The 27,427-nt window shown below is 36.0% G+C and overlaps 1 protein-coding gene across 3 annotated transcripts; it reads left to right on the plus strand.

The window, feature by feature from the left end:
• Positions 1-792: 792 nt before the first annotated feature.
• On the plus strand, positions 793-25,103 carry Vstm2a (V-set and transmembrane domain containing 2A). Of its 3 annotated transcripts, none has more exons than XM_026412220.1 (5): positions 793-871; positions 2,679-2,845; positions 4,138-4,188; positions 7,010-7,346; positions 25,015-25,103. In XM_026412220.1, the coding sequence occupies exons 1-5, from the start codon at positions 793-795 to the stop codon at positions 25,101-25,103; spliced, it is 723 nt and encodes a 240-aa protein (XP_026268005.1). The 3 variants fall into 3 exon arrangements, with proteins under 3 accessions (XP_026268005.1, XP_026268006.1, XP_077652932.1); XM_026412221.1 differs by lacking the exon at positions 25,015-25,103 and adding an exon at positions 24,893-24,969; XM_077796806.1 differs by lacking the exon at positions 25,015-25,103 and adding an exon at positions 7,710-7,738.
• Positions 25,104-27,427: the final 2,324 nt, after the last annotated feature.

The following is a 27,427-nucleotide window of genomic DNA, read 5'->3' on the forward strand; positions in this document are numbered from 1 at the left end:
TCCCTCAAATGGCTGTTTTCATCGCCCCGAAGCAGTCTCTTCCACCCCATCCCATTCCTCCCTCTTCTTCAACAATGCTTCAACTTCCTCCTCAGATCCCTCACTCCTAGCCCCAAGCAAACACTGCAACCCTCCAACTGTATTATCTTCTTCAGCAGTAAGCCATCAGATCCAGACAAAAAGATTCAACTGATGGGGAGAAAAAGCAAATTGGGAAAAAATAAATGTCCCTGCTCTCTAGAAGGGAAACACAGATGGAGCCGCCCAGCCCTCAGCCTTCTGCGGGCTGCCCGGCCCAAGCTACCCGCAGGTGCGGAGCTTTCCAGCACGCAGAGAGTTAAAGGCATCATCGCAGCCATTAGAGGGAAAAGTTGCGGCGCCGCGAGCCCAGCGAAGTCCTCCAGCCCGCCCCCCTTGCCCACTCCCCGCTTCCAGAGCTGGCTCGGTGTTTAGGGAGGGCAGTGATCACGCAAGCTGGAGCAGCGGGCTGACGTTGGACGAGCTGCCAGGTAGCTGAAAGCAGCCAGCCAGCAGCGGAGACACTTCCCAGCGTTTGAAGCCTGGGTCTGCACTAGAAGCCTCAGGAATCCTAGCCAGCTGGGTTTAACCTTCGCGAATTGCATTCCCCTCTCCCCCAAAGCCAGTCTTCACCCGCGGAGCGACCAGCAGGATAGGATGTTTGCAGTGTCGCGCCCAGGGCTCTGAAACAGAGCCTTCTGATACACTTGCATTCTCTTCTTTTAGGGCTTTTTTTGGCTGTTGGCTACACTGATGTGACCCCCCCACTTTGGAATGATGGGGATCTTTTTGGCATATGTTGGAATTGTTTTCTTTTCCGTTTTATATGTACAACAAGGGCTTTCTTCTCAAGGTAAGTCGGTGCTCAATGGCAAATATACATCTGGGGTGTGTGTGTGTGTGTGTGTGTGTGTGTGTGTGTTGTTTTCCTTATATTCAAAGCATGTACAGAAAGATATAGTGAGATTCTTAGCAAGTAACAGTGGATTTACATTGTATGGATAGTATTCTGTTTGATATTTTTCTTTAAAGTTTATTAAATCATAGGCATGAGAGGTTTCAGAGATTATATACTTGGTGTCTAGCAATGAGGTGAGTTCCTCAGTGAACCCAAACACAGGGCTGTGTGTGTGTGTGTGTGTGTGTGTGTGTGTGTGTACTTTCTGTGTGCATGCACAGGATAACCACTCATGCATACATAATCACCACAAACAGAACTGGATATTGGGGGACTTTCCATCATCAGTCCTGCTTTCCCTTGCAGGCTGAAAGGGTTTAGAGTTTGCCTTTTCTGAGTCTGTGTGACTTCGTTTGCATGTGTGTTTATCAAAGGACAGACTCCTCTGAGGACCCATAAAAAAAGGCACGACTTGCATTACAAGCTGCAGCAGCCTGCTGAATCCAGTTGTTCAGGACTTTGCAGGCTGCAGTGGTCGTTTCAGCACCATGAACAGATCACATCTCTGCTGCCAGAAGACTGCATCACTTCTGCAAGCAGAAATGCCATGTACTCCTCCTTCCAGTTTGAAAAGAAAAGTCCTTTTCAGATCAGACTGCCTTCTCAATAGCTCCCATTTCCTTTAAGTATAAACACAGTTCCATTTCACTAGAGATCAATCTGGGATTTCATAAAATTTTGAAATGAGTATCTATCTTTTAAAAGTGGGGGTAAAGTGCATACACCCTAAATCATCCCTGCAGTTCCCTTAGCCCTCCTTTCCATAAGTGTGCATTGTAGCTATACAATTCCATCAGCCACAAATCTAAGACTACTTTTAGGAAGCAATCAGCTCTTTGCAAAGTGTCCTTTACACAGATAAGAACAACCATGTTAACAAGAGCATCCCATGTTCAAAAACATGCCCTTAAGGAGAAAGAGGACATTTTATTTTTGTGAGTTTCACCATGTATATATGAATCTGACAAACTGGCAGTGTTACAGTTGGTAATAAATAGGCTTTAAAAAAAATCTCTGTAGTGATTTCAAAATATTTTTCAATCTCAACTAAGCCTGGGTGTATGATTGTTAGATTCCAAGAGACATGGCAATAGCTATTCAATAACTTAATAGGAACAAATGTGAAGATTAATTTCTAGAGAATGAAATAAAAACATTAAAAAGTGTGCAACTTGTTTCACTACTGTAGGCTTCAGATCACAATTGCTAATAACTGTTTTTGTCATATCAGCAATGTGCATTTTGACAGAGTCATGATCAGCCTGCAAAATGAAATATTCCATTAGTCATACACTGTTTAGAAACTTAGAGGGAAGAGGCTTTCCTCATAATAACAACTTGACATATGGTCTAAATTGTACCTCACTGAATCTCAGTAAGTTTTGTGGCATACTGCAATCTGACAAAGGGTATTTGGATCTAACTCTGGGCATCTTGGCTAACAGAGTTACTGGCAAGCTTGTTAACCATTCCATTATCTGGACCTGATCAACAACAAAGTGATTTAGTCATGATACCAAAAATAAGACTGGCAAGAGGCAAAGAAAGGAGGAGGGTGGGGGATGTAGGCAGGCAAAGTCAGGGATGTCATAGACGGGTTGTTGCTGTTTTTTTAAGTCCGAGAAAAACGTGAGCTCTCAAGGAAAGAAACGTTGGAGAGATTGGTGTATATGTGCCAAAAGGATGTGCTCCTGTTTTACAGCAAAATTTACCGAGTTTCCCCGGAATGTGACAGCCACAGAGGGGCAGAATGTGGAGATGTCCTGCGCTTTTCAGAGCGGCTCCGCCTCGGTGTACCTGGAGATCCAGTGGTGGTTCCTGCGGGGACCTGAGGACCTGGAGCCTGGGTCCGAGGTGGCTGGAGCGCAGGTAGTGCAGTCACGTAGTCCGCAAAGCTCCCGTGTCTGTCCCACTCTTTTAGTTCTCTGGGTTTCCAATGGGGGGGGCAGGGCCCAAGATGCTGCCTAGGTGTCCCTGGGGACCTTCCCATCTTTTGGGGAGGGGGCGTGAAAGACGCCCAGCCATATAGGAAACAAGCCTGAATTTGTCCTGGGCGACATAAGTTAAAACCACCAAGGAAGTCATATTACGGGGAGCCTTTCCTGATTGAAATTGGAGAGTAACCTCCTACTCTTAATATTGCTTTTATTAAGATGCCCATTGTGACACTACAGCGCTGTACATCCCAGGACATCCGCTACTCTTTCCTAGACAGTATGTGTGCATGAAGAACTCCTGTCCGAGGTCGTGCCCGCAGGACCACCCTCTTCCCTTCTAGTCCCATTTCTCTCACCTTTGCCTTTAACCGAGATAGTTGAGGGTGGGGCAGGGAATGGGGAAGAAAAGAAGTAGGAGAGAGGAAGAGGCTGATGTGCCTAAGAAGGAGGGAGAGGAGAAAGGGAGGAGGGAATGATGGAGCCACCGGTGGATAGGAGAGGAAGGGGAGGAGGAAGAAGAGGAGGGAGGAAGAAAAGGAGGAAGTGTGAGGAAAGGAGGGGAATGGGAATTTTAGTGAGGAGAAAGGGAGACAGAAGAGGGTCAGAGCGAAGAAGAAAGGCAGTTGAGCAAAAGAGGACTCGGACGTTCAGGAGAGGGAAAAAGAAAGTCTGTAAAAAAAAAAAAAAAGAAAGAAAGAAAGAAAGAAAAAAAAAATCCCAGGGATGGATGGGACAGCAGCGCAGAAAAAGATGGAGAAATTTGTGCCCGAAAACTTCCACCCACATTCACATCTCCGCCCATCTTTGCATCTTTGAGTCTGTCCCTAACCTTCCCGGAACCCGAAGCCCCAGACGGATCCGACCGCAAGGAAGACCTGGCCCGGCCGCGGGCACTGGGCCCGCCTCCCGGAGCTCAGCCTCCGCGAAACTGGTGGCGCCGGGACCACCCTGGGCAGCGACAAGCGCGCTAGGGAGGTAGCCGGGTCTAACCGCGCGGCTTTGGCCGCAGGCCAGCGAACCTCCGGGAGGCGGGATGGTCTAGGGCGGACCAGGGGACCAGATGCAGATGGGGCCACGTCCCTTCTCTTCCCAGTCCTAACTAAAATGTTGCAACACACCTACAAAGGCTGGGACTAGCCTGGAAGGCTCCGCACCACTGTGCTGCGGACGAGGGAGTCAGAGGACCTTGATGGGAATTTGAGCGTTTGCATCCTTGTCCCGCAGGTGGAGCTCTTACCAGACAGAGAGCCGGACAACGACGGGACCAAGATCAGTGTGAGTGTCACAGGGACAGGCGACAGGGGGCGCGTGCCTTAGCTGCTAGGCAGGCCCAAGGTGAACATTAGTAGTAAATGGATTTTAGATTTTAAAACCTTTTAATTTGTTGTCCCCGAAAAAAAGCAATTTTGCAAACGCAGGATAAGAGCCAGTTATCTCCTCTTTACCTCATTAGGTACATAAAAACTGAAGCGATTTGAGAGTCCATAAGTAAAATTATGTATTAATCATGTAAATACCTAGAAATTAACTAGAGAATCATTTTGGTATCCAAAAAGGTTGTGTGACTTTTTTTTCTTGTTCTTTGTAACAGTTGTATAAGAGTGAAGGGCTGCAATGCTAACATGCATTTTAAATTATGGAAATGATTATCCCTTAATAGAAAGTGAAATAGTAATATACAAAAATCTTCCTAGAGAGAGAAAAAAATTAAAGCACCCAAGAAGATTTTGAAATTATAATTAAATTTAAAAAACTCAAATTTAAATGTCATTCATAGTGCATCTAATGTAGTTCTAATGCTGGTATTCAAAATCATAAAAATATAAAGCCAAAAGCAAATATAAATTTGCAACCATTACTGGAGGAAACTGACCTATTGAAACTAAGAAAATATTGTTTTACCCTATTGGTTATTAGTTTGAATAATTATATGATGAGAAGAAAATGAAAATCATCTTTTTTGCTATACTTCAAATTAAGCTATGCAGAGTAAATTCATTAATAATACAACTTACCTTGAAAAATGGCTTTAAACAAAAGTTTTCAGTACTAGATATGAAATCGTTTTATAATACAAAAGGAAGAAATCTGCTGAGGATGAATATACTGTTTATTTTTAGACATCTAAAAATTCAATAATCTACATTTTAGAAAGATTTATATTAAAGCTCTTACGATAGCATAAAGTGGCGTAAGATTGGGGTTACTTTATAACTAAAAGCATAAAAATATATTGTATGCAGAACTTAAATCACTCGTCTAATTGTGTAATCTCAACATGGAAGAAATATCAAACAACTTAATAACTCACAAAATCACAAACTTTTTTAGAATATTTTAGTTTCAATTTTTCTTACATCACAGAAGCTGTAGTTTTCCTATAATGCTAGGAAAAGCTTGACTGTTAAAATCAATTAATAGTGTTTTTCATAAGCATTTTACTTTGTACATACACATATAATTAGATAGCTTATTGACTGAATATTAACAACTGATCCTTCATGCCCATACCATACCATCTGAAGAACAGTAACAAAAAGAGCCTTCAGACACATACAGAGACATAATCACATATGCAACTGCTAATAGCAATAGCTAGGTCAGTAGATTATAAAATCTACTGAGTTGAAAAGAGTTCTAGATATGAACTGAGGCAGAAGGTAATTTACACATTCTGTGTGACCTTAACTTCTGTACTAAACCAACATTTATTAACTTAGATTTTCTGGGAAATATTTATAAAATATTGATAAAGCTTCAACCTCTAGACGACATAGAACTGCATTAATTCAAGCAAAACTGATTGACTGTAATATAAAAATCAGTGTTAAGAATCACTAAGCAAACTTCTTAAACCTCAGTTTACTCCATGGTAAAATGGGATAATAATGATATAAATACTCTGACTACCTCCAAGTGTTAGAAGACTTAGTCAAGAATATATGTAGAACTGACTTCCATTATTTTATAATGTTAGAATATTTATATATAAGTTTGTATACACATAAATATATACTTATGGTTATAATTCAAATGTCAGAAACTACTTGTTATATATACGCTTATATACATTATGTTTATATAAAATACAGAATAACATTTCTCAAATTTTCTTAATTATTTATGGCTGTTTGAAAATGCAATAGCCATTAGCAGAATAACTATATTCTTGTCTCCACTACTTTTATCTATCTTTCAAAATTAACTCAAACCTTAAATCCTGAATGTCTTATGAAATCTATCATTCTGTCAATCATGGATAACATGATATATATTAAATCTAACTGTTCCAATAATAATATTTAAGTATACCATATTTATTATGTATCATATACATTTTATATAGCTGATATATTAAAAACCTGGGACAAAATTATTAGAAGAAATAAAAAGGTCAATTTCAATTTTGAAAATCAAATCAGTGTTTTATTGATGGCATTTCAATTTCCTACAAAGGCATCTGGTATATACTTTGAGCCATAAGACTTTAAGTGATATAAACAAGTACCTGAGCTTTGCCACCCAATAACTGTAACCAAGATTACATTAAAATTTTGAGAAAAAAAAACATTAATAGGTGTGGGCCTGTTGTAACAGTACCTTTAGTAATCACCTCAATGTAGGGATAAAAGTATATACTCACCTCAGCTGTTATGACCAACAAAAATATTTCTGTGATCTTCCAGATTTGAAGGGGTTAGTTTATAACCCACAGTAAAGAAAAGAGTCTGTATTAACTACGGAGTTGGCCTCATTGGTTTATACTCCATTCATCTGAGTTAACCAAGCAGAGTTAATCCAGTCCCATGTTGAGAAAATACTGGCACTTCTATTTATCAGAACCTGAAGAGTATGAACCACACTGATAATATGGCTCTGTTTGGACTGACCTCATTATCCTAAGTATGTGAACGTCATTATTAGTGGAATAAAATAAATAAGATCTTAAGATCAGATGTTAAGGAAATAAAAAGCCTCTTGACAGTAGCTATGAGGTCATTAAGGCCCATTAGTTTTCCAACATAACAAGCTCAGGATAAAGAATGAGAACGAAATCATTTCATGCAGCACTTTTTTTTTACCTGCAATTTTTCAGACAGTGAAAGTTCAAGGCAATGACATCTCCCACAAGCTTCAGATTTCCAAAGTGAGGAAAAAGGACGAAGGTTTATATGAGTGCAGGGTGACTGATGCCAATTATGGGGAGCTCCAAGAACACAAGGCCCAGGCCTACCTGAAAGTCAATGCCAACAGTCATGCTCGGAGGATGCAGGCCTTCGAAGCCTCACCTATGTGGCTGCAAGATATGAAGCCCCGAAAGAACATCTCAGCTGCAGTTCCCAGCAGCATCCACAGCTCAGCCAACCAACGGACGCACTCCACCTCCAGTCCTCAAGCGGTAGCCAAAATTCCTAAACAAAGTCCACAATCAGGTATGGAAACCCATTTTGAGCCTTTCATTTATCACTCACAAATCCTCCACAAAAACTTCAGTCAAATAGAGTAGACAGACTGATATTAGATGTGGTTTTTTGTTTTTTGTTTTTGTTGTTGTTGTTGTTGTTGTTGTTTTAATGGGAGACCTAGTTCAGTTGACATAATGAGTCTTGAGCCATTGAGAGCAGGGGCTGATCTGCTCAGAGGATGTGCATTTGCCCCATTAGTCCCTGTCAGTGCTTCATATCCAGGGGATCTAAGAGCTGGACTCTATTTTTTCTTTCTGTATTTATATGTTGTAAGAACAATAAATCATGTAATGTGGTCACATTATAAATGCATGTTCATTTTCTCTACAGATTTATGTATCAATAATGACCCAAATTAAGAGGCTTTCACTTAATCAAAATGGAAATGAAAGAGATACACCACATCATCAACATTTTTAGCGACCCATAACTTTAAGCAGGACTAGTCTCCAAGGGCTTTTGATTTTGAAGGAGAAACTTCAGCTGCCTGTGATGAAAGTGATGATGATAATGGGAGGAAGTGAGGGGGGATGAAAGGCAATAAGTGGTGCAGAGATAAGGCAACTCTTGTAAATGCGCCACGGATGCCAATTTAGAAGCTTAGTCACACATTTCCTAAGTCAGCTGTGCAAGTTAAAGCTGTTCTGAATGGCATTAATTTATGCAATCATTCAGCCAATGGAAACTCATTGAAGTTTTAACCTTGATATGAGATACAGGCTTCTTGTAGAGCAGTCTCCTACAGGACCCATGGCTGTCCTGATTTTCTCTAATACCGACATAATATTATAGGATAAAGAGCACAAAAATATCAATTTATAATAATTTAAGCTTTTCCCTTTTCTGAACAATAATTGATGCTACTAATGGTAATAGAAAATTATATTGCTAATATTTAATAACTTCAGTTATTAAATTAAAAACTCTGACCATCTCATCTTATGTATATGTATATAGATAGATATAGATATGTATACATGGAGATATAGGCACACATCTTAAAAATCATCCTAATCAAATATATGTATGTGTGTGTATATGTATATACATATATACACATACATATATTTGATACATATATGAAAGGTACATATATATAAAGATATATATGTATATCTTTAAAGGAATATATCTAAAGAAGATATATATATATATTTATATTATATATATATATATATATATATAATATATAAATATCTTTAAATCCTTGCTTGTGAAAAGTACCTTAAAATAATATTATGCCAGGACTGACTGTGTAGCTCAGTGATAAAAAAATTTGCTTTGCTTGCATAATGTCTTGGGTTAAATTCCCAGCACTGCGATCAATCAATCAATCAATCAATGTATGTCAATATAGATTTCTTCTTTATGTTTTCTGTTCTAATGGATATGATTTGTAGATTTATAGGCCACTTGGCTTAGGGTCCCTGTGAGTTTTCACTGCCTTTAAATGTTAATGAATAGTTCTCCCATGGTGCCTTGGTCATAGTAATTTATCAATCTGATGAACAGATGGCTTAGCCTCTCTGAAGTCCAATTTGTATGGCTTTGTCTTATTTTCCTCTTTATCATTGCCTTTGTTTCTCAAATTAAAGGACAAAACCAACAGAGCTAATAATGGTTTTTATCAACAGAGCTAATAATGATGTTACTTTATATAAGGGTATGCACACATATTTATATCTCAGTTACAATTTTGTAACCACTATTTGAGAAAGATTTAATGTCTTTGGAGGACTTGTCCTCCTCTTCCTTCAGACTATCAAAAGAAGCAGCTAGACTCTACTTACAGAGTAGCCTCAGCAGACAATTTATGATACAATTAGAACTCCAAATCATAGAAGTGAAATTATTAGCCTACATAGAATATTCCAAGCCAGATATCATAAATCTGCTCTTTGGAATAAAATCAAACAGATTACTTATTTCAAATGAAAGAGTCTAAACATAGATGAAATGTTCTATTTCTAAGATATTTTCTTTACTTTATGGTATTAATAATATACTCTAAAATATCCATTTTAATATATATTTCTTACTGTGATTGGAGCTAAATTATAAGCTCTAGAAATCATAAAACAATTTTCAAATGAAAATTGTTGTTCATTTTATCTACATCCACCAGATTTGCTCTTAGGTACAAAATTTTTTTTCTAGAGTTAAGGGTAAAAGGAGAGAAAGAATGCTATCTGATGGAAGCCTATATTCATTAAAAACTTTTTTCACAAAACTTATCTGCTTATAGCAAAGGTTAATCTGGACTATCTCAAAATATTTAATATCTTTTTTCTACCATATTGGAAAATGTTTTACATAATTTTATCAACATTCTCTCTTTCAGTATTGGGTGTCCCAGTTGCCCATTCCATTGAGTGTAAGTTTTATGCTTGCACAATTATTGTATATAATATAGAACCTAGGATGGATATTTATATATTATATACACTGTATTACTCACATCCTGGTTTATAATTTTGCTTTAGAATTTTTCAGATTATATTCAAATAAAGCTTACTTCAATACCCATGCTTCATCTATTCATTCATTTATTCACCTTCCATCACTTCAGGAAAAGCTTACACCAGGCACAGGGACTTTTGAAAAATATACTCCCTCTCCTCAAGGGGCTTATATTTTAGTTTTTAAGAAAACAAAATACATGGGAATTCCATTTACCATGCATCTTTTGTTTTCTATTAAAACCAGGACATGGTAAAAACACACAGTTAAAATCTGTTTTTTACAGGCCAAGGGCTATTCTAGACTTTTATATTTTATGATTTGATACAAGGAGGCATGCTTCTTGTTCAGTATAAATAACACTATAATATTAGCCTGTGTCCAAAAAAAGATGGTCTATTTCACCTTTTATTTCATAATTATCTTTGACTTAGTTGACTATATTATTTATGCTAACACACTCAACTCTTAATTCATACTATTTTTCTGTCAAGTAATTTTTGTGTCTATGAAAGAGAAGTGTTAGCTGAAAATAATGTTATATAAAATCTTCAAATTGTAAAACAATTAAACCAGTTTCTCTAAGGCAATTTATACAAAAAAAAAAGATGGAAAGGATAGTTCATGACTATCTAAATATTAAAAGATGGAGATTCAAGTATCATTTAATATGACTAGACTTTTTTAAAAAAGTTAGTGGTCATGTTACAGCCCTGTCCTGCTTGAAACTGTTTACCTTTATAATTTTCTTTATCTTTAGAATTTTTCATAAACAAGTAAATTATCTTAAATTATTTTAATTCTGCCTAATTTCTTAATCAACAATTAGAACCAAAATAATGAAGAAAATGCTAAAGCTAGATGAAAGTTGGTTTCTGCAGTTTTTTATGTTTCTCATCTCCAGTTCTACCAAACCCTCTCCAGTTTTGTGTACTCATTACCAATGAGTACATATCAAACCTATACTATATCCCTCTATATCCCTTGCCTCTTCCTCCTCCTCCTTCTTCTTCTTTTTTTTAAATGTATTTAGAGAAAGCTTAGAAAGAAAGAGAAACTCCCACTAAATAATGTATGGAAATAAATACATGGAATTAGAAGTTAAAGAAATATTTGATAGATGTTCAGAGGTGAAAGAATCCTTGATTCTAGCTGGTTGAATCAAGGAGGGCAACTTGGGAGAAAGTATACAAGCAAAGATGGGAAAGATTTTTCAGAGAGAGTGGCATCTAATGGGCTGGAGGTGGAAAATCCTAAGATCTCTACCGGGATGAAGTGGTTTAATCCTCTCTTCACAGAGAGCTTGAAGATTTCTGTTAGTTCCCCTCCACTGCCAAATTCCATTCTCGATGTTTCTTCCTGTATCATCCAACATCTCCAGTCCTTTCTGAAGCTAAATATCTCTTCTGTACATCCCTTCTACTGGTCCTTCCTTTGTTCTCTGTTTTCCTTCTCTTCTTTCCTTCTCCCAACCCACCCTTTCAAACAGGCAGAGAAAACTGTGAAAACAGCTTTCCTGCCCCTCCCTTCTCCATCCTGGCAAAGTCAGACCTTTCAGGGTGGCACACCTAACTGATGCCTGCCATCCTCCAAGAGGGGCACTGTATGCTTTCTCCTGCTTCCTTATACCTCAATACCATAAAGTCTTTCTCTCCCTGGTCAATGTGACTGTAAATGTTCATTCAAGTCACTGGCATCTCCTAAACTTCCAATTACCACATCCTCTGATAAGATCCTTCCCAATTTGCAGGCAGCATTTGTACCCTCATCACTCTTAACACTCTCACCCCTCTTGTCTACTCAGGTTGATTTGCTCTTCACTGGCTTTATCAATCTACCCTCTCCTTTGTTGGCTTCCCCTTCTCAATTAGTGCAATGTCATTCTTTTTCCATTCTCACCTTCTTTATCTTACCCCTGTTCCCCTGGTTTTGATAAAATTTTCCCATTCACAGTTCTACCTCTAACTTCTCTCTGAAGATCCAAAAAAGGCTCATAATTGTTCCATAAACATCTCCACATTTTCATCCTACATGTCCTGGAAAAGATAACTGCACAAGTGTGCATTCCACCGACTGACAGGGGGAGCCTTTTCTCCCCAACCCCACCCTGAGTTTGGGCTTGCCTGCGACCACTTTGACTAATATAATGCAGTGATGTTATGCTAATTCCATACCTGTCTTGAGGGGGACTAGAAACCTTTTGAAAGCCAACCACCATATTAGAAGCACAGATAGCTTAAGACCACCTTCCTGAGGGAGGGCTCAGTGTAGGCACTAAACAAGGGAGTGAGGAGGCTGCTAGGACATTCAGACTTGCCAGCCTTCATCCAACTCAGCCCCAGATGCTGTTTCATTGCAGTCACTCTCCAGCTGAGCCCTGGCAAAGCACAGAGCAGTGCAAGATAACAGTCAATTGTCTTTTTAAGGCAACTGGCTATTAGGGTAGTTGGTTTGGGGTTTTTTTTGTTTGTTTGGTTTTTTTTTTTTTTTTTTCACAGCAATATATAACCAAATCTGAGGTCTAAAACTCAAATATTCAGAACTGAATTTATTCTCCTAACTTGCTCACCCAAAAGAAATGGCATTCCTCCTGTTTTCCTAAACTTTTAATAACGTAATCACAATCACAGATTTTGCAAAAACCTTGAAAATGTTCTTATGTCTTCCTCTGTCAGTTGCTGAATTAGTCATTCAGTCCTAGTAATTTTCTTACCAAACATCCTTGAAAAACTTTTTTTTTCCTATTCTGCTAACACTGGTTTCATTCTCAACATAAGCCCTCCTTACTTTCTTTATTCCTGCAGTTTCTAATAGTTTCCCTATTTTAATTCCAATGAAGGAACATATCGCAACAGAAGATGTATTACTATTTCTGGAGCACCATCTCTAATTTTCACAGGCTAATTTCCAGCCCTGTTTTGGGGAGTTCCTAATCCTTACACTTACTCTTGCTACTTGGTATTTCCCCAATGTTTTCAGACACTTCCTTTCCTCTGTGACTCTGCAAATGCTGCTTTCTTTGTGTGAGTCTTTCCCCATTTGCTGAGTTTCTACTCAAATGCAAATTCCTTTATAAAGCTTTCTCCCATTGCTTTAGTCATAATTGGTTGTTTCCTCATCCAGCCTCCTGCAGCAATTTGTTCTCATTTCCTTTGAAGCCCTTATTTTTGCACCCTGTATTGTAATAATTGCCTCATTTTCATGTTCTAAATCCTACATTTCAGGAATTTCTCTCAGTCTCACGCAAACCAGGACAAGTATCCCTCTTTGTTTGTGTGTGACACCTCAAATACTTTTGTAGAGACTCTTTTCTTTGGCGATTACTTTTTCCAATGTTGAAATTGACTTTGCAAAGGTCTTCTCTTCACTCCTGTGATGAACAGCTGGCATTTGTAAGAAAACTGGCTGTGCTTAAGGTTGCAGTTATGTTTCCATGTGTGGAGTCTGTCATTGCTCAGCAGGAATACTGATTCTCTGAACTCCAAAATATGATTATTGTGTTTTCACCACGAAGCAAACCTGAGTGTTCTGAGGCAGCTGCTATTACAGCTGCCAGAAGCCAAGATCTCACCAGAGCTCCTATGTTGCTGATAAACATGGCAGGTTTCCAAAAGTAGCCAGATTTAGCAGAAATGATCTTAAAACAGAATTTCAAAGCTGTTGGAGAGAGAGAGATAAGATACTGAGGTTCTTACAAAAAGATTGTTTTTTTTTATCTCATCTATAAATAAATGGTTTACAGCTTTGAGGTAGAGAGCCAGTTGTAGAATTCAGACCTTAATGTTGATTTTGGTTTAAATGATGCATCTTGGCTGCTGACACAGGTTAAATTAATCTGATCATTGTAATTCTATCAATTAAATGACCACTATGTAAATCAAATGTCTATAAATAAGATGAAAAGCAGATTTGAGGCAATAATTTGGGTAACACAGGCCAAGGAATCTATCTGCTAGAGCTATCTGAACCAGAATTTTGCAGATTAAGAGTCTATACTGGTTAAATTCTCTAACAAACCATATTTATTTACACATTGGAATCCAGTCACTATCTGGGCCTATAAAACCAAGGCCCTTTGCTTGGCTAGATGGGCTTTTCCATACATGACTAGCTGTGTGAAGGTTATTGAAGGGACGTGAAGCAGAATTTGTCAAATGATTTGTCTCAAATGATTTCACAGTCCTGTGACTTCAGGAAAGTACAATAGGAGTAGTTTTCTGGATAATATGACCAAAGGGTCAGAAGACTGCAGAAAAGACTTCATTCTTTTGATCAAAGTAACATATATGCTAAGAAGAGCAAAATAGGGCAGGGACTCCTTCTCTGGAGGACCACTTCTGCCACTGATGTTTGGACAACATGCAATTGTGCATTCAACACAGCATGAAAGGTCCTAAATAAACAAGGAGGTACTTCTTAGACCTTCTTCCTCTGGCACCAGAGGAAGCCATAGTGCACAGTGGTTAGAGAGGCAGATGGTTCACAGCTCTGCTCCATAACTCAATGCTATGTGCTTGTTTCCTCATTTCTTTAATAAAAACTATAGAATGATCAGAGTTATGAAAATTACATATGGAATGTGACACATTTAAGACTTGGCACTTAATAATCGCTTAACAAATGGCAACTAGTTATGGTATTAATATGACTATCATTGCATTGCTTGTATATTATTATGATTATCATCAATCAAAGGACAAGAGTGAAGATGTCTATCTAATATTGATCCTTTCCAAGACCCACAGTGGATGCCTGAAATTGCACATAGTCTGAATCCTACAGATGCTATTTTTTTCCCCTCTGTGTACACAATGTGTACTAAAGTTTAATCTATAAATTGGGTAAAGAGGAGGTTAGCAACAATAACTAGTAAGAAGATTAGAAAAATTATAGTGTAATAAAAATTTGGTGTACATGATCTTCATCTCCTAAGAGTCAAGACAAATATTAATTTTTTGGACAGCAGTTGTTCTCAGTGACTGAAATGAAATCTGTAAATAAGGAGGCAACACTGCAAATGGTCAATTCCACTCAGCAAATATTTTCTTGTTCTTGTGGAGAGGTGACGAGCTAAAGAAGGAAGAATGAGAGTCTTTATTCATGGCTTATGCCTTGTTTATAATTTCAGATATTTCTTTTGTCCTTCTGTCATACCATTAATTGATGATAAATTTTTCTCTATACAACCATAACATATTACCAACCAGCTGTCTTGCCTAAGCTGGTAACTAGATCCTTATGGTAGTACAAAATAAGATTCCAAAGGATTTTTATGAATTTGACCTGAATATGCAACATGTCTATTCAGATGTCATCACTATATGAACTCTCTGCTATATGACTTAAGTAAAAGCTTTCAAAAGAGACCCTATGAATTATTTAAGTCACAAAGTAATTGGAAATACATATGAAAAAAATACCTCAGTGAAAATATATTTAAAAGCCTTTTAAAAGGAAAATAAAATATATATTATATATCTCCCCCAAGGTCATATTCAGCCTTAAGTGAGATAATGAATTTTAAACATCTAACAAAGTAAATAAACCTAGCTTGTAAGGGAGCTCAGTAACTGTTCATTTTCTTCCTCTTTACCTCTTAAATATGAAAATATATTATTAAGTACTATTGTTTAAGAGAACAATAAAGAAACATAAATATAAAAATGAAAAGATAAGAACATTCTAAAAGTATATAAAATAACAGTTGAAGAATTAAAAATATAACAATTAGAGAACAATTATTCAATTAAAAGAAGCCAAAGGAAAATGGAAAATGTTACCACTATATATATATGTTCACTTTTGTATATATATATGCAAGTGAACTCTGATTCAAGAGCTAAACAAAAAAGAAAAATCAAATACAGGAAAAATAGCATAAAATCAGAGGCCTAAGGCTTTGAAATTTTAAAATTACAAAATAATTTACAAAGGAACATAATATTTTAATATAATCCAAAACATTTGTTTTAAGAAAATGTTTTGTTTACCTATTAAGAGTTACATATACTCTGATTATGTAATCCACAACCCCAACACTGAGTTGAAACTTCTTTCTCAAGGAAAATTTGGCAGGAAAGACCATTCATGGGGCTTTCTGGTGTGCAGCCCACGTATCCCTGGAATTATACTCCCAGGAGGACATTGCAAGCAGATCAGTAGTATATCAGATGTGAACTCTTGAACATTGACATTCAGCACACAGTTAATCATATATGTGGAACTTTGCAAATGACCTAGAGAAGTCATCTAATTCATGCATTAAAGCATAAAGTGATTATTATGCAGTTTCTAGAATCATGTTTTCAAAGAATGTTTAGTAGTCTTAGAAAAGACTATATAATAAAACTTGAATATTTATGTTCACACAAATGTACAAATGTGTGTACCTAAATCACTGTTATGAAAGTAGTAACTCAGAAATTACTTAATATTGAAATAAAGAATTTCATATATATACACCCATATGCATATATATGATATATTATTTTTCTGGGTGCCATGTAGAGAATCATACCATTAAGTTGTTCTTCTAAACAGATAAGTATGATCATGATGCATCTATATTGATTAAATAAATTAAGCACACCTACCATCTATAAATAAAATATCATGCAATTATTTGTTATGATTCATTCAGCCCCCAATTCAAAAGATTAAAATGATGAGCACTTAATCATCATTGGGGATAACATATGGAAATCAACATACAGGAAAAGTTATAAATAACCAGAATTTTTACTTAATATGGTTGCTTCAAAAAAGTATGAGAGAGCACTTTTGCATGAATACAGAATCTTTTATGTTTAAAACAGACTCAATTATAGGTGGAATGCCGTGCTTGAATTAAAGCAAATAGTTAAAGCTAGGAATTACGATTGCTGATTTTTTGAAGCTGACACTATTGAGCTATTGAAAAATTAAAGATGAAATTAAGCAAATTTTAGCTTCATAGCTACAAACATTTTAATGACAATTAAATAATGCTTTCAGATACTCCAAATTTCAAAATATAAAGGTATCAGCCACTGTGCAATGACAGGGACTATTATGGGATCAATGTGTTTCATGCTTTACTTAAGTGTTCTATATTGCAACACATCCTTAGCAATGTCTTCTTTGGCCCTTTGTAAAATATTTTCTTTTTAATTTTTCTGATTAAACAATATCATATGCCAAAATGGCAGTTCTCTCATTACCAGCATAGTAAATGATTAATTTGAAAAATGCTATGTTTAGAGAACAAGCAGTAGAATCACAGCCACTAAATTTAAAAAATCTTCAGAATTTAAAAACTCATTCTATTTCAAACTATATGAAAATATCATAAGGGATCTGAAGATATGAATTGTGTCTCTATGCTTTTGGTGTTATTATAGCTCCTAGAAGTGTGCTTACCATATAAGTAGAGTTAAGTAAATGTTTAGGGATTGAAAATTTATGTTTGGGTTTACATAAAATAAAAAACATTTATGAGGATAAAGCTAAGAATACATGTGAATTTAGTGCATCTTCATGAAAACAACTGTGGACCGTTAATGTAAGAATGGTCAGAGAATATTGGAAAATAGTTCTTGGGTCATTCTTCCTTACATACTGAATGATAACAATTATGTACATTTATCTAAAATGATATTTAACAGCCAATTTATCTAAGACGTTAGATAAAGAGTCCTTGACAGCTGCTCACTTCTATCCTTTGATTTGCATGTCTTGAATATTATGTGTTTAAAACTGCTTCAAATATCTTTGATTATTAAATCTTCATAGTTAAGAAGAAAACTTCTGATGTGAAGATAACTTATTAAACATTCTAACTCAGAATATTTCTAAGCAAATAGATTAAGGAAAAGGGTAAAGCCAGTAATTCAAACTTGAAAAATATATGGGCAGATTTTTCCGTATGTTAAAATAAATGTGTTTTCTGAAGACATATGATTGATGATTTGTGTGTCCTGTAGACATTAGGTCCTCAAATAATTTCTTCCTTAAAATCAAACATTGCTGAACAAAAATAACTATTTAATTTAGACAAATTATTATATATGGTAATATCTTTACTTTTTGATTTACATAAGATCATGGAAATTAAAATCTCATATTCACAGCTAACTTTACTTTCTTTTCTTTTTATTCCATTTTTCACTCTGAATTCCTCAGTTCATAATTCTTTAAAAATATGAGATGGTTTTCCTTCTTTGAAGAGGAATTTTTCTCTGAAGATATTGAAGATAGGGTCTATAACATGAAAAAGGAGTGTAGTTGAGAGAAGATATTCTTTATTTCACCAATTAGTGAGCAATTGCTCAAATATTTAGCCAAACTGACACCTACTTTCTCAATGCAGAAGTTATGAAAATATATTTAATAATTTCTCTGGCCCCATTACTTAATATCAATACTATTAGCTGTGGTATACTTTCTATCAGTTTCCTTATGCAAGCAAGTATCCTTACTACTTTGGGAGTAGTAAGAACTACTACTTGTGTACCCAGGACTACTCCTTTTGTAGATTGTCTACCCAGTCCACTTACTACTATGGGAGTAGTAAGTGGACTGGGTACACAATCTCTGTAAGGAGGTCATCCCACATGGATGTCAATTATCTTCATAATTTTCTCTACTTCATTCCCAAAATTAAATGCACATATGTAAGCCTTTAGTCAAACATTATTGAACATTATCAGTGCAAAAACCACATGTGTGCAATCCCTAATATGTATTGTGTGATTATTCAAAGTCTGGATTAACATCTACCTTTTCATTATAAATAAAAGGGTTGTTAATTAACAACAAAAACATACAAGCAGAAAGTATATTTAAACCCTATGAATAAATAATTTCAAACATGTTACCAGCATTTATTTGTTGTCATAAATGTAATGCTAATTATAAATGAAAAATATAAATTTATCCTCTAAAACAGTTATTAAATATATGTGGCACTAAAACTTTCTTCTTTGAAAACATTCTGTTTTTCCACCAAACCATATTGTTTTCCATTTTGTCAAAGCCTCTTAAATTTCCCTATACTTTAATCAAGCAGAATTGAGAAAGCATAGAGTTTTACGTATGAAGAACTGCCAAATGAAATATTGAGACACAAAGTAATTTGTAACAACTTAGTTCTAGCTTCAAACAAACTGGATGGGAACTTCAGCTATACTCCCTACTTACTGAGGAAACTCGAACAAATTGCATAAACTCTCTCAGCCTCAATTTCCTACCAGAAAATGATTATTAACACCTGTGGGATCATAGTCAAAGGTAAAGAAATAATAAGTGATCAAAAAAATACTAGCTGTCTCTATCACAATGATCATCCTGGCTGCAAAAAATCAGTTTTTACTCAGATGGGTGAGTTACATGAAAATGTGCTATTTTAAGATGCACTATAGTCTTTGATGGAGGAAGACAGAATGACTTAATGTGTCCACTCTTCAGTAACTGGGGAAAGTAGACATCCTGAAAGGCTGCAGTGACTGGTTGTAGGCAAAGGGAACATCTGGAAAATTCTGTGGTGAATGGGGTATCACCCCTGTGTCTTGCCATGCAGTCCTTGTGTTCATGGGCAACTAACTGCTCTTTTTCCCTCAGCTACACTAAGAGGCCTCATAACTAGAATGGAGCTGTAAATTTGCTGACTAAAGGAAAGCAAGAAAGGAAACTTAAGCAGCCCCTGCCAACAAGCTGGGGCACAATAAAATCAGCGATTTATGTATGAGGTCAAAAAGAAGCACATTTCTTTTTAAAAAATGGATTTCTGGAAGAAATTGGCACTGGAACTCTAAGAATTCTAATAAAAATATATTCTTCTCAAAAAATTATAGGATAAAATCATCCTATTATTTGACCTTTCCCCTTCAATAGCAATTTAGTATGTGCAAACCTGAATAAAAATTACATTAAAAGCTAGCTCAAATTTTCTCACACAGGTATTTTTCTTTCTTAAAGCTGACAACTGTTCTAAAAGAAAAGGATGTCAAAGGGGCCTGTCTATTCTAAGCACTGTAATGGACACTCAGTTCTTTATAAGCTGGACTTTTTCACAGACCAAAAAAAATAGACTATTGCTCCTTTTTGTATTGGAGGGATTTTGTATTTAGGTTTATCCATATGAGCTTCTCTGATATTCACTTTTATGAAATAAAGATTCTGGAATCACTCTGGAGCACAGGGGGAGAGAATTTGTGTTCTTTCTTTCTTCTTGCTTCATTTGATTCCACTAGATAAACAAGAATAAAGCAGAGAAAAGCTTTTCGAGAATCAGGCCTGAAGTTGCAGGCAGATGCCCTGAATGGGGAATGTTCCCTACATCTAAGCTGACTAAAAGTTCTGTTCACATAGAAAATTAATGTGTCAGAAAATATTCAAAAGCAAGAGAAAATGGATAATTGAAGAGCTGGTAAAATTTATATAAGACAAATTGTTTGGGTAGTTGTCTCAATCCCTCTACTTGATTATTTGAAGTAAATTCTCCTTTCCTGGTAATTTTTCCTAGTAACCAAGAGCTCTGCTTTTCATTCTCTTCCTCTCACTAACTAGTGGTGGCACTTTGAACAATTAGCTTAGGCTTTCTTGGTCCCAGACTATTAAACTTGAGTCAAAAGTGTAGGGGAAAAGGTTTTAGAAAGAAAAGGGACATGTCACACTAATGGTGGAACCACATCTCAATCAACCATTCAAGTGAATTCAGAGCAATCTTTAAGTTCCAAAAGTCTATAATTGGAAAAATTAAAAATATTCTTATATCAGAAGACATTTGTTACATGATAAAAAGCAAAACAAACCTTGCTTATTATTAACATCTGGGAAAACTAAGATACTGGTGATGTTTCCATATCCAATATTTGTCATTTCAGAGGTAGAGACGAATTAAATTTCATGAGCAAAAATGTTTTCTCTAAAATGTGTTGTGTCCAACACATTTATTTCTGAAAATATTAGTATAAATTTCAGTAATAATGATTTAGCAGCTGTGAGGACATTGGAGTAACATTACTTGCCTCAGAGAGTTCCAGAAAGAAGCATCTCCAAGGTCTGTGCTGACCCTACTGATCTGTTGTCTTCTTTCTGTGTCTATGCTTTACTTCCTATTGTTTGTGCATCAGAAAGTGAGTTATTTCATGTTGCTGAGATACTTTTCCCTGATCTGTATGTTTACTGGGCAGGGATGTTGAGAGGATTAACTAAAATAATGTATGTAAAGTGCCTGCTTTCATATTGCTTGATACACATCAAATCCCCCAGACATTTTTAAAATTATTTTTATATTTGTTATTGTGGACATTAAGATGAGCAAGATGAGGGAGTGGCATTGTTGAAAATATCCAATTTCTCCCAGCCTGTGGATCCTAGATACAGAAGGCAATAGCAGTACAGATGGAAGTTTAAAAAGGAAGGTGCTGAAAGAGAACTAAGCTCTCCATCTGGCAGACAGATAAGAGGGGCAGCAAGTGGGATAGAGGGAGAACAGTTGCCTGCTACTGCAGACTACCCAGTCTGCGAAGTCTCCCTTAATTGAATGATGTGGAGAAGATGGGATACTAACCTTACCATGAAATGATACTCTCTGACAACATGGAGGAGAGTACAACTGTTGAAACAGGCGATATCCAAAGGTCATTCAACTGCACACCATTTCTGGCTTGCTTGCTGAAGATATCCAAACTCCTGAATACTGTGCTTTGATTGTTTTTAATTTTGATTTTTCCCCCAAAGAAATAGATGAAATTTCTGTTATTCTGTGAAATGATAATTATAGTGAAAATAGTATCTTTGAGGCTGTTTCTGTATTGATCCCTGGTCAGACTGTTCATCACATTCTTGCAAACGGCTTGCTTATGCACATCTCAGAGGCCAATGCCAACACTAGCTATTACATGAGGATTAAGAAAGGATGAGAAATGGGGCTAGGAATATAGCTCAGTTGGTAGAGTGCTTACCTTGCAGGCACAAGGCCCTGGGTTCAATTTCCAGCACCACAAAAAAAGAAAGAAAATAAAGGATGAGAAATCGAAGCTTTATTTCTGTACTAAGACTTCTTAGATTATTCCTTTCCATCTACAAAATGGAGAAAACATCTCCCCTACCTTACAAAGACATGGGGAATCACACCTCAGAGCACACTGTGAAAATCTTTAGGCATAAAAACAGAATAGAGCATCTAGTTGAGGAGCATAATTAAATGGCGTTAGGAGTCCAGGAGAAATCTCTAGGCCCAGGCATGCTACATAAACATTTTCTTTACATAATTGAGATAATAGCATCTCCCCCTTCTTCTTCCCAGGGTATTTTATGTTGGGGGAAAAAGTTAAAAAAAAAAAAAACAAACTCAAAGCCTTGTTGTAGATAGAGAGAGTAATTTGAAAAAATGCTAAATATTTTAGTCCTTTCTCTTAATGTGTGATCCAAAGGATAAGACATGATGTAATGAATTAGAAGCAATGTAGTCCAGGTGAAGGTCACAAGAGAGGCAAAACCAAAATGCTGCTGAAATTCAGAGGAAAGAGAGATATTCCACAAGCTGGTGAGAATAGATAAAATGGAGGGCAGGTTATCTCAGGGCAATAGTTGCTTAAATGTATGATCTCCTTCAGGAGATAACAGATTATCTACCTGGCCTGGACATAGAGTAAAAGAAACCAAATAAAACAAAATAGGCTCACCTATTTTGATATAATGTGGTGGCTTACTGATATGAAAACAAATAACAATACAGAAGGGTTAAGCTTATGTTAGAAAACATAGAAGAAGTAAGTATCTTATTTGAGAGCTCAGAAGTGACTGGCGTCCAAAGAAAGTAGCACTCAAGGCTCCTGACAGCAATCCTGGCTCTCATTATTTCACATAAGTGGAATGTTTATGTAAAAATAAGAATAAAGCATGAGTAGCCAAAGTTGGTTCTTGACAAAATCATATTTCAAAAGAATTAGACCATAATATATTTGATAAACAATAATGTTTTATGCAAGTAGTATACATATGAATGAAAATTATAATGGTGATTAATTTTTAAATTACACAGGACCAATATCAGCATTTTAGGTTCTTAAATTTCACTGTCTAAAAGCCTTGGGAGTAAGCCTCTCATCATTCAAGACATAAATGAAAAAGCAGAGGAAAAGAAAAAAACTAATGAGTGATTTGATGACAATACAGATTTGCCTTAGAATTTACTACATTGGAAAAATGTTTTGTAATTGTCCTAACAGAAAGAAATTCTCCACTTAAAAATATGCCCAGAGTGGTTGTACACAATCCTAAAAAAAATGGTTGATTGCATAGCTGAAGGCAGTTCAGAATTTTAGAAGCCTTAAATTCTTCACAGTATAAAATGGGATTTCTTTCCCATTGAAACTATGCTTTAACTTGCACTTGCTGGATGTATAATAGGAAATGTTGGGTCAAAATGAAGCAGCTTCTCCCTCAATATTTATAGGGATGATGGGGCCAGGCATATCATATGAAAAGTTGATGAGTTAAGAAAGAAGCAACATAAAATGTGCAATTTTAGCAAATTTGAGCTAATCTGCAATACACAAGCTGAAGAGGAAGCTACTATTTCATGAAATATTTTTAAAAGACTATGTCATTCTACCCAATTTTATTGTTTTCAGCTGTTTTAAACATTTTCTTCAATACCAGACATATTTTGTGCAAAATATTAAGTGCCAGTGGCTACTTAAGAAGCCGTGTACTAATTTCTCTTTTTTTCCTTTCTTCTCTTTTTCATCAAATGAATCCTTGTTAAAGAATCATTCATCAAAACCTTACAGGAATATATGCTTAATTTTGGAAAGCTCTGATACTAGTGATTCTACACAGATTGTGTGTATTTTCTTTGAATGGTCTTTGTACTTAGAGCTACACATAGACTGAAACGTCACTTTGTATTTCTGAACCTTGTCATCCAGCTTGAATATGGGAATACTCCTCAGAGTCCCACCGCTAAGATCTGGGTCTTCAGTTGTTAGGTGTCTGGAGGAGATATGTTACATACACAGGCCACCTCCCCAAAAGCCAATCAATGACAATACTTAAGTTATGTTTTATGCATATGAATGAGGATTATAATGGTGATTAATTTTTAAATTACACAGGACCAATATCAGTGTTTTAGGTTCTTAAATTTCACTATCTAAAAGCCTAGCAGAAAAATGGTAATGTGAGTCACTAAATGTCCATTTTAAGTTAAGAAATGCTAATTCTAATGTGACATTTTGAGTGGCAAAGGGTTGTGCCACAATTTTTATCATTGCCACTATGGAACCAAACATGATTTAACTGAAATATTTTAAAAATTGAGCTTCCCCATGCTTATTCCCCTTCAAAGTCTTTTAACCATCTCCCATCAAGACAAAAAATAAAGGCTCTATGCCCCATTGCATTTTTGTTTTTCACTAACAAAATGACATTTTGTTCTGTATATCATTCATACCTAGTAGTTCATTGGAGAGAATATGTGAAGGAAAAAAGATGCAAAAGTACAGTTTAATTCCTCCCCTTTGATAGTGATGGAACTCTTTCAAGAATTTCTAGTTCTTGATAGTACTAACACCTCCTCCAACTTGAAGGACAGGTAACTGAGAAAGATCTGACCCTAAAAGTAAAGCCCAGAGGCACCTCCTCCAATGCAACCCCCTCTCCCAGTTGAGCAGCCTGCTGCTGTCAGTTTTTCTGCTTTTCCTGTGGTTTTATGCTAATTCTAGGACAAGGGGGCATGTGATCTTAGATGCTACTGATAGGAACAAGTAAATGATTATAGGGAATGATCCTCAAGGAATTCCTTGAGGGAACATATTTGGATTCTTCTCAGACCTCCCAACCATGAGATGGCATTGTTTGAAAACACACAAAACAAACGCCACCAACTTCCTGGGACTGAAATACTTTGTATGTGTTGTTATTTGCAGTGCATGCCAAGACATTCATGAGCACCAGAGCCAAGCTGGCGAGCTAATTAAATATATATATGTATGTGTTTAAAACAGCCTAATAAGGAGCATTGGAAATCTTCAAGATGAGCGAATATCTTATAACTTCTTCCGCAGGTGCGAGGATAGCTACAAGCCATGGACTTTCTGTCCTGCTTCTTGTTTGTGGCTTTGTGAAGGGTGCTTTGCTTTAATCTAAAGTGCTGACTTTTTTCCAATATCACTTTCTCTTCTTAAAGCAAAGAGCAAATCGCCTGTAAAATCTACGGAGCGGACAGCAAAGTTGACCCTAAACTCCAAGCATCATTCCGCACCCTCTGTACTCTAATTACCTACACAAGGAGCGCCTGCTTCCGGAACCATAAATGAAGAGGCTATCACATGCTTTGTTGATAATATTTTCTTTGGCAAATCACACCTGATCTTTTCTTTCAAGACAATTAGTGTGAAGTGATAGGACATTTTCTAATAGCAAGATCTATTTTTTTTTTCCTTTTCTTTCCTCAAAAAACAAAAAAAAAAAAAAAAAAAAAATTCATCATCTCACTGACTGCTCAGGGGTTGGCCTGAAAGTCATCGGTATAGTAAATATTTACTATGGATACCACTGATTTCCTACTAAAGGATCCACTATCTGCAGGAAGCAAACAGAGATCAAAATTCAACAGAACACAAACTATCACCAAACAAAAAAAACCCTTTTGTGGGCAAAATTATCAACATTTAGAGTCAACAAGGAGAAATTATTTTAAACAAGGAATAATCAAAGAAATTTTTTTAAAAAAACTTCTTTTTTTCTTGGATTATTGTTTTTCTTCTTTTTCTTGTTCAATGGTGGCAAGTGCTGATAATGGCCAATCCCTGTCAATCCTGGGAGGTTTATATAAATACATTTTCAGTGTTCTATATTTCAATTCATTTTGCAATTCCTGTATATGCAAACCCAACAAATTCTGTAAATTGCTTATAGTACGTGTGATATAACTTCAAAGTAGATATACTACAACCTTCATGCAAGCTGATTTTTATCATGCTATATAAAATATATACATATGAATGTCTATATGTTGAGCCACCAACCAACTTCTTTTAATAGTGTTTGTTTTTCATTTATAATTCATATATTGTATAAATTTGCAGTGCATTGTTTCACTTCCACAGGTTTGACAGCTGCAGATGGTCTCTGTTGTCCTCTGCTTCCCTCTGGAAAAAAATGCATATTCAAAATTGTATCTGTCTCTGATAAATGAGCTTTGTTGTGTGTATGCTATGTTGGAATTTACTATGTTGAACATACCTTTAAATATGGTGTTTATTGAAGTTTGAGGGTCTCTTGACTCTGAAGAATGCACACTCTGGTTTTGACATCTACTCCTCTGTCATCATTATTCTATCATCAGAAAGGAATGTTGTTTCTAGAAATTCTGCCCTGGAGGCCAGCATGGGGAAAGTGAAGCAGACCCCTTCCTTTCCTACTTTCTTGGGAGAGCACGTCTTGGTATGGCTAAAGGATGCTGTTTCCCTTGAACTTCATGAATTTTTGTAGCTTTGTCATTCTGTTATTTGCTGCTAATTATATTTAAATGTCTCCTACTTAAAAATTAAAATTTAGTTGCTGGCTAAATATAATATGCAAATGATGACTGCAAATCCCTGACTAAAGAAGATAAGTGTTCAGTTTTCACGGGTTAAGTGAGTTATAATTTTAAATATTCCATTCTTATTTTTGATTTTATAATAACTAGACTATTTTACTTGGAACCTGTTTTTACTCTTGCAAAGAAAGATAGAACTCTTAATGGGCTCCACATACACTGTGGAATCGATATGGCTTGAGAAAGAAATGACCTAAGTTTTCCTTCCAGAGAGATTCTTCTGTTTTCTTTCATTACAAAACCAGAAGATCATCTGTGGGGGGACTATGTACTCCCAGTCTAAGATCCTAAGTGGAAGCCTGAAGACAATGAATAGTTCACTTTTCAAAGGTAAATGCATTGACTCTGCCATTTAGTTTTAAGCAAGGTGCATATTTTCATAGTATTCTATACCTTACCTTCTGAGAAATAATGTTTTCTTCTTTTCTTGCCATTCTTCTTGTTCATTTGGTTTATTATTTCAGTCAAATGAGAAAAATAAAGGTTTTGATTGCCCTATTTTATTAACTTAGAAATGTATTTTATTTCAAAGTTCAATATTTTAAAATGCATAAAATAATGGTAAGATAAATATCATCTGTTACATTCATATGAAGTTTAAGAATTACATACAATAAAGTGTAAGTTATTATACAGATTCAAATTTAGTCAAGCTGGGAAAATCCACCATGTAATATATTTTTTCTCAAAGTACAGGTAATGAGATTAGTAAATTCTAAAGCAAGACAGACTTGCACCTGTAACAATGTTGACCATGCCCATAATAAAGGGCATATGCTACTTTGGGGAGAACACTCATGAGACTCATTTTATCAGTGTTCAAAATAATGAAAACTTACTTGTCACTGGGCTAGCAATAGTCCAACTCACTGGCCACTTTGAGAAAGAACATGGTTTATTATCTGTTTGATCCAAACTGAGACAATTATTGTGGAACCTTAAACAGTAGGATAAATGCTATAACACATTGCAGAGACCTTCTAGTGGTTTTCATCTT

This window comes from Urocitellus parryii, chromosome 3 (assembly GCF_045843805.1).
Source record: "Urocitellus parryii isolate mUroPar1 chromosome 3, mUroPar1.hap1, whole genome shotgun sequence".
Lineage (NCBI taxonomy): Eukaryota > Metazoa > Chordata > Mammalia > Rodentia > Sciuridae > Urocitellus > Urocitellus parryii.